The sequence below is a fragment of the Schistocerca americana genome, chromosome X, assembly GCF_021461395.2.
Source record: "Schistocerca americana isolate TAMUIC-IGC-003095 chromosome X, iqSchAmer2.1, whole genome shotgun sequence".
Taxonomy (NCBI): Eukaryota; Metazoa; Arthropoda; class Insecta; order Orthoptera; family Acrididae; genus Schistocerca; species Schistocerca americana.
The window spans coordinates 533,656,544-533,666,785 of record NC_060130.1 but is presented as its reverse complement, the minus strand read 5'-3'; the positions used below and the strand labels follow the sequence as shown (position 1 = coordinate 533,666,785).

At 45.9% G+C, this 10,242-nt stretch overlaps 1 protein-coding gene across 1 annotated transcript in view; it reads right to left on the bottom strand.

Annotated features, from left to right (window-relative positions):
* Positions 1-1,181: 1,181 nt before the first annotated feature.
* Positions 1,182-10,242, bottom strand: part of LOC124556135 (aquaporin AQPAe.a-like) — a 47,432-nt gene continuing 38,371 nt past the window's right edge. Inside the window, exons 5-6 of the mRNA XM_047130151.1 lie at positions 8,679-8,759; positions 1,182-1,316 (exon numbers count right to left, since the gene is read on the bottom strand). Of these exons, the coding sequence (XP_046986107.1) occupies positions 1,182-1,316; positions 8,679-8,759 (216 nt within the window). The remainder of the gene's footprint in view (positions 1,317-8,678; positions 8,760-10,242) is intronic.

Below are 10,242 nucleotides of genomic sequence, written 5' to 3'. Positions count from 1 at the left end.
GACCTGACTGCAGTATTTTTCTGGAACAGTGAAAAAGTTCCAAGCAAATTATTTCCCCTTCGCATCCAAACATGCCGTAAGTAGGTAGTTTAGTAGAGCTCCTCTGCTCACCCCAAGTACACCCGAAATGAAATTACCGAATTCCAGGAGTTAAGGCACTAATGTGTCGATTATCTCGGCATCAGTTTTTTTTAGATGTAAATTAGGGAGTGTGCCAGGCCATGACAGCATTTATCGCTTATCGATAGCGTTCGTAATAACCACTTGTTATCCATGCACGCACCATTCTCTTTTACATCGATGACGTAATGCCCTCAGCTTTAGGCTGTATTCCCCACAAAAGGGAACAAGATATTGTGATACGTAAGTTAAAATGAAGAAGCACGTGTGTCGATAGCTGGATGATTAATGCTATCATTAACCTTAAGAAATCGGGATTCGAGTACCGGTCTAAAAGATTTTCGTTTGTCACTATATCCCACACCAATGCCATGGTAAGGTACTTGTGCGCTAATTTAGAGTAACTTCGAATGGCCGTTAGTTGTTACTGTATGTCTCTCTAAACGGGGCATCAAGAGAACTTGTCGCAAATTGTTTAGCTTGTCATCTACTTGGGACAATTGTTACTGTTTTTTTCCTAGAATACGCCACTAGTATACTGCGCGAATACCCTATTCCTCCTTCCATTTTCCGAGAACAGAAGAACGTTTTTACGCAAGTGAAAATTTGTCAGTTTATTTCAATGTGTGTTCCGTATCTTGCAGTGATATGACTATTTCGTGTGTGATGTCCTGTACGAAGATCAATCTTAAACTGTTCAAAACGGGCCCAAAGCTTAAGTATCATGTATTGTTAGCATGAACTAATTTTAATGATAAGAATAGAGGAACTTGAGAGGCTTGCGAAGTTTATAGGGACTAATCCATTACAACCACTTTGATTATTTACCTTTAATTCTTCAGTAACTTAAGCTATTTGTGTTATACGGGTGCTTCTGATTAAATTCACGTTTAATCTTTTATTGTAAGATTTTTTGAAATAGGTACACAGAGCAGCATAGGCTTTGATTACTTTACAATACATTTTACAGAATATGTAAGTTGTAATTTGCAGTAATTTGAGAAAATTACTCTCCCTGTCCGTAGACAGTCTTATTCCAGTACCAGTAGTTACACAGGTATCTATGGTAATAAAGGTTCACGTTCAGTGTTAGCTGTGGTCTCAGCAGGTGCTGCTTCTGTAGTGTTCTTTGTGAACAAGCACCTGGACATGACGCCAGCTGCAATGCCTCCGACAAGTGGTCCCACCCAGTAGATCTAGAAAAAGTAAAAATCTACAGCAATATTTTAACGAGACTGATGTGGAAACTTTTGTTCAGATGTTTACATTTTGTCAGACACTAATGCTTAGATATTACGAATAAAATTGAAATTTTTAGAATATGCTACATTTGTGCTAATTAATGTACAACAGCATTTTTCTTTTACAGAGAACGGACAAACTAAACAGACAGCAAATGCACAGCTGGAAGTAAGTCCTCCGTTAGGAGCACGGAGTCCTCTCACCGCCACGTTTGTGGTTTAAATGCTGTGCTTCTTTCACTTTTCGAACGTAGAGAAATGTTTGGGAGACCACTGCAGGTGACTTATTGCATGATACTGATTTAACGATGATACATTCCTTGTGGGAATAAGTTCTGTTTCTCCCAAGATATTTCTTGTTTCTGCCTAGGGAACTTCAGCTGTTTACATCTCTATTAGGCATTTTAGATGACGCTGTATTTGAAATTGGTGACTCACTGTAGCGTTCGGGACGTATTTATTCGAAATAAGCTGATATTTATCCGGAGTTCAGTTGTCATTCGACCCTAGGAAACAAACACTTGTCACTAATGTATGGCAAACATTTGAGTGTGAAAAAAATGGTATTGTGCCGCTCTTAATCTACTTTGTGTGTTTCTGGGTTTAGTAACCACGCCTAGCTACAAGCTTTTTCTGAAAGCAGTGGAGACTTCAGCGTTGTTCATATGATACAATAAATCTCAATTAACCAGCAGCAAATGGTGCTTTTCTGGCATCGAGGACAGAATTTTACTCCATCAGTGTCACTGGATGACGCGTTCAGAGACTGCGCTTATGTAACTTAAAATTTTGGAAGAACCTCCAAACAGCAAGCTATTACCTACTTGTTTCGGAGGTCTGAATCACATTCTTAACTAAAGCGCACAACAACGAGGTTATCAGCGCCCGTTCCCAAAAGTTCAATTCAGAGCCGAATTGTGAGAGAATTGGTATTGTTCAAATTGCAAGACCGGACACAGCACATCAAAACAGGGAGATAAAACTAAAAATAAAATAGCAGTACAAACAGGTAAAAATAATTAACGGTGGCTGAGTGACCACTTACAAATAATGGGTGACCAAACCACTGGACAGCACATTAAGACTTCAATCCCAATATTTTGGGAAGAAGGCCAGACATCACACAAAAACGTAAAACTCTAGCGACACTCGCCTCATTATTGGTTAAAAGAGAGGGTAGGTCTGGTGGGAAACAAATCTTCCCTCAAACCCGCATATAAAACACACTCAGTTAAAATATGTCGTACCGACAGCTGTGTCCCACATGTCTGACACGTTGATGGCTCCTCACGACATAACAAAACCATGTGGCAAAGGACAATGTCCTATTCAAAGCCGTGTAAGGGCTACTTCCTCAGCGCGTCGTTGTCGGAAGGAGGTGAGCCACAGTCGGACAGAATCCTTCACCGCTCGCAACTTATTATCCCTCACGTCCAGCCACTGAGCCTCCCACCAACGCATGACTTTCCGAGTCACGAAAGACTTAATGGCCTGCAGGGGGACGGAACAGCAAGCAGGAGGTGGGATGGAGCAAGCCTCCTTGGCAGCCGCATCTGCAGGTTCATTTCCAGGAATCCCTATGTGCCCTGGAACCCAGCAGAAAATCACATCCTTACCCTGCCGTTGCAGGAGCAGGAGTGCGTCCTGCACCTCTTGCACCATCCGATCAGCTGGGTACATCTGTTCAAGAGCGTGTAGAGCACTTTTGGAATCGGAGCAGATGATGAATTTCGTGCCACGATGTCGGCGCATATGCTCTAATGCTTGCAGAATGGCAAACAGTTCTGCATAGTAAACTGAGAACTGCTCTGGGAGCCCTATCCAATGGACAGTATCGGGAAACACAGCAGAGCAGCCCATAAAATCCCCCTGTTTAGACCCATCCGTGTAAACAGTAATAAAATCGGAATGGCGTTCTAAAATCTCAGTAAGTTAATTTTAAAAAGGTGGTCCGGGGTACAATACTTCCTGTAAGCAGCCAGATCAAGAAGTAATCTTGGCCTTTGTAGTCACCAGGGAGATCCCCTACTCCATCCCTGGTGGAGGACCTTAATGCCCTCCAGGTGTACTGACTCGAGACTCCTTTGCACGGATGCCAAACGGCTTTGTTGCCGCCGGACGGTGGCGGAAGAGACGTGCCAGTGCCGGCCGGGAGAAAGTGTCTGACGCCAATGAAAGAGGAGTGGACTTGGCCCTGTACGCGTGCCGTACCACGAGGAGAAGACGCCGAATGGACAGCGGAGGCTCACCCGCCTCGACACACAGACTAGCAACTGGACTCGTGCGATAAGCCCCCGTTGAAAGCCTAATACCCTCACGGTGAATCACATCCAACATTGAGGTAGGAAGGTCTTGCAGAGCCATAAGCTTGACATCCGTATTCCAGTCGAGGTCGCACAAAGGCCTTATAAAGTTGGAGCAGACGTGCCCCGTCAGCGCCCCAGGATCTATGACTGACGCATTTAAGGACGTTTAAAGCCTTGAAACAGCGGACTTTTAGATCCTTTAAGTGTGGCAACCATGTGAGCTTCTCGTCAAAAATAAGCCCGAGATATTTCACTTTTTCCATAAAGGGGAGAACAATGTCTCCTAGTTTTAAAACAGGGAGATTAAAAAGAGAACGGGAACGGTTAAAATCTACACAAACGGTCTTCTCCAAAGAGAATTTAAAGCCCGTGGTCTTAGACCATTCCTCCAATCGCACGAGTGTCAGCTGTAATTGGCGTGTAGCAGCTATGAGGGAGGAAGACGCACAGAAAATGGAGAAATCGTCCACAAACAAGGAGCACTGCACGGGCCGTCGTACTGTGGACGCAATACTATTGATGGCAATTGCGAAAGCTGTCACACTGAGGACACTTCCTTGAGGGACACCGTTCTCCTGCTTGAAACAGTCAGACAGGACATTCCCAACCTTATACTTAAAATACCTGTCCGACAGAAAGGATCTGATGAGTGTGGGTAAACGCCCACGGAAACCCCACTCATAAAGCTGCCGCAAAATGGTATGCCTCCAGGTAATATCGTACGCCTTCTCCAGGTCGAAGAAAACCCCGATAAGGTGTTGCTTACGTAGGAAAGCATCCTGTATCACTGTTTCGGGTAGGATCAGGTTATCTAGGGTGGAATGATACATCCTGAACCCACACCAGGCGCCTATTGACCATAGGCTCAAATGTCTTTCCGACGCAGCTCGTGAGTAATACTACGGTAGCTACTGGGTTCGGTCCGATCCTTCCCTGGTTTTAAAAGGGGAATTAAAATCGATTCTTTCCACGAACTAGGAAAGTCGCCTGTCTTCCAAATTTCATTAAAAAGTTGAAGGAGGACTTCCTTTGACCGCAGATCCAACTGCTGCAGCATGCTGTACGATATCAGGTCTGGACCAGGTGCGGTATCCCGAGATACGGACAGTGCAGAGTCCAACTCCCACAAAGAGAAAGACTAGTTGTATTCCTCAGCGTTCTTTGAACGGAAATCAAAACCAGCCCTCTCCTGTGTACCCCGATAGCGCAGAAATTCTGGGTCCTTTGCTAGAATCGGCCGTAATAGTTTGAAAAGATTCTGCCAACGCCCGGGCGATGTCTCTTAGAGATGTTAGGAGACACCCCCGCTCACGTATAGCTGCTATTGGCGGTCGAGAGTATCGCCTTGAGATCCTCCTAATGGTTTCCCATACTTTGCTTGAAGATGTGGACCTATTGATGGAGTTCAGGAACTCACGCCAAGACCTCCGTTTACTCTCCCTAACGATTTTTCTCGCCCGCGCCCGTGCTATTCGGAAAGTTGTCAGATGCGCAGCAGTGGGGCACTGACGGAATCTTCTCAAAGCCGCCCGTCTGTCTCTGATGGCGGTACGACAGTAGTCATTCCACCAAGGGACAGGCTGCCTCACAGGTGTTCCCTTTGACTTTGGTATGGATACATCAGCGACATGGTGCATCACCGCCGTAATGTGATCCACCCAATCCTAAACGCCTTCACACCGTTCAAAAACGGTCAACTGCCAGTAGAGCGTCCAGTTTCCCTTCCGGAACAACCATTTCGGTGGCTGTGCGACACGACCCATTTCAACTGGCAGATGGAGCCAGATAGGATAATGGTCGCTGCCATGAAGGTAGTCGTCGACGACCCACTGAGCAATGTCCGCAAGCACAGGCGAACAAATAGAGATTTCTATGGCAGAAGACGAACCTGAAACGGTGCTAAAATGCGTGACCTGACCTGTGTTCAGCAATATGATGTCGGAAGTCCTGAGCAACTGCTCAATTATCTGGCCTCTGGGGCAGGTTTTGTTGGAACCCCATAATGCATTATGAGCATTGAAGTCTCCTAAAATGAGAAAGGGACGGGGTAGCTGATCAATGAGCCGTGCGAGGGCTTCACTGTCAATGAGCTCAGAGGGTGGTAAATACAAGGAGCACACTGTGACATTAACCTGGGCCAGGATCCGAGCTGCAACCGCTTGTAGCGTTGTAGTTAAGGTCACAGGTGAGAAGTGGAATGTGTCCTTAATTAACACTGCCACCCCACCCTGAGCTCTACTACCAGTCAGATCGTCTTTCCTGTACATGTGATATCCCGTAAGTACAGGCGTGTCAGTCTCTTTAAAATGTGTCTCTTGCAAAGATATGCAAAAAGGGTTTTCCTGTACTAACAGCCGCAATTCTGCAAAGCGAGGTCTGACTCCATTCAGATTCCACTGAAGTATGGGAGCCATATCAGCGTTTCGGTTTAGATTTCCCCTTGTCTCTGCGCCGCGCTGGTGAGGCACTTGTAGAGCGAGTGGCAGCAGAGAGGCTGTCAGGTTCTGGGGAAGAGGTATCAAAATCCATGACGATTTCCTCCTCATCAGTCAGGGATGCCATGACGACATCCGATGGTGCCTTTGGCAGGTTTGACGTCAAACGCCGTGCCCCTTTCCCTGGTCCCGTTTTCTTTGTGGAAGTCGGGGATGTGGGAAGTGGAGAGGCACTCTTGTTGCTGGAGGGCCTTCGAAGGCTTCACTGTAGCTTTCTCTGCAATAGCGGTTGGTGCAGGTGGAGAAGTCTGAATAGCTAGATCGTTATTGGGAGTGCTCTGGCAGGTACAAACGCAGGTACAGGTATTTGTAGAGGATACTGCTACGCTGGACATGGTCTGCGTCGAAGCGTCTACTTGCGACGCACGGTTGTGCACCAAGGAGGCACAGGATGTGGCAAAGACAGGGGGTTTTGTAGCCCTATAATCTTTTTTGGCTTCCATATAAGGTAGCCTCTGTCACCTTGATCTCCTGAAGTTTTCATTCTTCCGCAAAGACGGGGCAGTCTCTGCTCCAGACGGGATGGCTCCCAGAGCAGTTGATACACAGCACCGGAGATGTGCAGTTGGTCCCAGCTTCATGAGCTGCCTTGCCACATATACCGCAGGTTGGTTCACCCCCACAACGGATTGTCGTATGGCCACATCGCTGACATTTGAAACAGCGCATAGGGTTAGGTATATAAGGCCGAACCCTAAGGCGGAGGAAACCAGCCAGAACGTATTCAGGCAAGACAGGCGAATTGAAAGTCACAATGAAGGTGGCAGATTTCTCAATAACTCCATTATTCCTACGTGTCCTTTGTTCCACGTCTACAATCCCCTGTGTTGCCCACTCTTGCTTCAGCTCGTCGACATCGATATCCATTAAATCACGGCAGGTGACAACGCCTTTACTGGAGTTGAGGGAATTGTGCAACTCGACAGTAATATCATACTCGCCTAACTCGGTTGACTTTCGAAGCAGCTCCACTTGCTTTTCCCTAGTAGTCTCAACAGGGTACCATTCCTCAGGCGTTTGATAGATTTCAGTGTATCTGCGAGTCGTCCTAAACCGTTATGTATGTAGAAAGGAGACTTTTTCAAATGAGCCCTCCGTCCTCTTAATCACGATGAAAACATTGTCATTTACGACTCCACGAGCCCTGTTACTCTTTTCCATCTGCATATCTGGAGGACTAGCCTCCCTCATGCGCTGGACTGATTGCGAAGTTGGTGAAGGGAAATACGTGATTGCCATGTGCGTCCCACGAGCAGCTAGGGAGCGAAACGTCAGCCCAGACAGAGCCCCGCATGCCTGGGTAAGCCTTATACAATTGAGGTGCGGCATGTTCCTCAGAGGTCGCCCGCTAGCGACTGTTCCACCTCAACAGCCATGCATCTTATCAGCGCGCAGCACACCTTAAGATTGAAGATTTTTTTATAGAGGTATGTACCATCCTCGCGATCCAGGCAATCAAGCCAAGATCCCCAGTCCCTGCGACACACAACGTTCCACCGTTGCGCCACACGGTGGTCGCTGAAGCATGCCCAGAGCTTACGGTGTCAGAGGACTGGCGGCGCACACCAGTCCACAGCTCGGGGACCCCGGGTTCGCCCAGCCCGTACCCAGCAAATAAATGCTGAGTCCCCTGAGGGGTCCTAATCCGATCTGAATGGGCTCACAGGGGAGGGGGGAGACATTTCGTTCGGTTGCATGCGCGCGGTGTGTGTGTGTGTGTGTGTGTGTGTGTGTGTGTGTGTGTGTGTGTGTGTGTGTGTGTGTGTGTGTTCCTACTAACAGAACCAATTATTAGCGTTTTGTCCATTTCGTGACACTGGACCGAATTGTGGATGTGTCGCGTAGCTGAAGTGGCATACACGAACATAGTTTGCAGTTAATCATGTCACTTTAAGACAGTGAAATGTAATCAATGGAGTCCCAAGATGAAGTTCGTATAAGTTGACGTGTAAAGTGTTAAAGCGCCTTTTTTTATCTGGCAGTCATTATGTATTAACTGGGAGTGGCATCTCTGAAAAGTTGAACTACGTTAACGGCAGTTCCTTACTGGCTTTATTGCTGCCTGATGACCACGGCTCTACGACTTCAGTGCTGCTGTCTGCGCAGAAGCCATGTTTAGAATGTTATGCATTTCATTCATGGCGGTGTATTTGACTAGGTACCTCGAGTGTGTTACATTCGCGGAACAAATGGGATGTTTAACGAAGTATCTGTTTTGATAGATGTAAGGTTACGGTGATCAAAATCCTTGTTTTCACTCACATCACAAAAGCTGAACTAAAGGTATCGGTATTTCCAGCTGGGTAACTCCAAGATTGAAAACAAGTTAAAGTTTCACTAATTATAAAACCAATACTGCACTAGGTACGGTCAGCAGCATACAACCGTTAATGAAACTTGATATAGCAAAATAAAGCATTGTTTACGATGTGGTTTTATCTCTGTCTGGTCAATGTTTTAGTCACTACTAAAAATTCTTATTTGCAAGTGGTAAAGTGGTAAGAGTGAATACGTACCCAGTGATTGTCCCACTGCCACTTCAGCATAGCAGGCCCAAGAGAACGCGCTGGGTTCATGCCTGCGCCAGTGTATTGCATCTGTGAACAGTATTCGTTTACTAAAATATATTGTAGTTAAATAAACTTAACAAATGTATTACGCAGTCAAGTATTAAGATACTAACAAGGTTCGTTCCTGGTGCTGCAGTTACAACAGTAGGAGCTTTGGTACAGCCATATAAAGTGACAATGACAACTTTTTATTTTCTAGTATGAAGGGGAGAAGTGCTGTTAAAAAGCAGTCTGAATTTGTGTCTCCAGGAAACATTTCGACTGCATTAACACCTAAAACGCATGCATTTTATGTCCGATGGCGTTTCTCATTTCTCTGGATGTATCGAAACCTATATATGGAAGGAAAGCAAATTTTAAGCTAAAGAATAACTTTCAGATTCTTGAAAATAAGAATCGGACTGCATGTCAATTTTAGAGTTATTTCGAGAAATTCATCCATGCATCGCGTTTGTTGAAATGCAAACTTTCTAATTTAAGTTTAGCCGATTTTTTAATATTTCTGTATGCCTCGATTACACCGGTTCTTTGTCAGATTTTGATAGATTTGGGGGGGGGGGGGGGAGGAGGAGGAGGAGGAAGAAGAGAGAGAGAGAGAGAGAGAGAGAGAGAGAGAGAGAGAGAGAGAGAGAGAGAGAGAGAGAGAGAGAGAGAGAGAGAGAGAGAGGTACACGGTGAGGTCATCAGGCCCTTGATTCAAATGTTATACATTGAAGAAAGGTTCCACTAGAAGACAGGTGACTCCATAAAACCAGGAAGTTTGAACACACAAGGTATGAAAGGATAGAGAAATCTAAAAACAGAGAGGTAAAAGAGCTGTCTTTGCCAGGGGGAGTGGTTATGGTCCCAGACCAAGCGAACATTGAGAGCCCCAACCAGAACCACCCCGTCCCTACTCCAGAAGCAACGTAAAATCTCTATGGACGGCTCAAGACTGGACTCCATCCGAAAGGAGCGTAAGGAGGAGCGCCAAATTGCAATAGACTCCTTAATTGTGCGGAGATCATTACTGTGAGCAGTAGTGGACCAGATGTCATTCCACTTTTGGGCAAAGATTTGAAGTAGACCCGCATATTCGCAGCTGGAATCATGACATGGAGTGAGGTTTAAGTGTTTTTCTAGCCAAACTGTCAGCCAGTTCATTCTCTGGGATATCCACCCGACTTGGGACTGAGACAACTGAGCATGCAGTACAGGTATCTATAAAGAAAGTCAGATACACAATAGTGGAGGGCTCTGAATCGATCTAGTTCTGTGAACACACGAACTGATCCGGAAAAAAATTGTGTTCTAAGTAAGTGGAAGACGCGAAATGCGCACGGCACATTCCAGTGAGTGGAAATTTAATGCGACTCACTTCCCTTTCAGGACCTCCAACTAACAATCCCATCCATGGGCAAATAATCATCAGGTGGGAGACGTTCAATGTTTGCAAGGGCATGGTACATTGCATGGTCAGGGAATCGTCTAATGGCGATTGCTTAAGAAACAAGGAGTTGGCTCCATCATG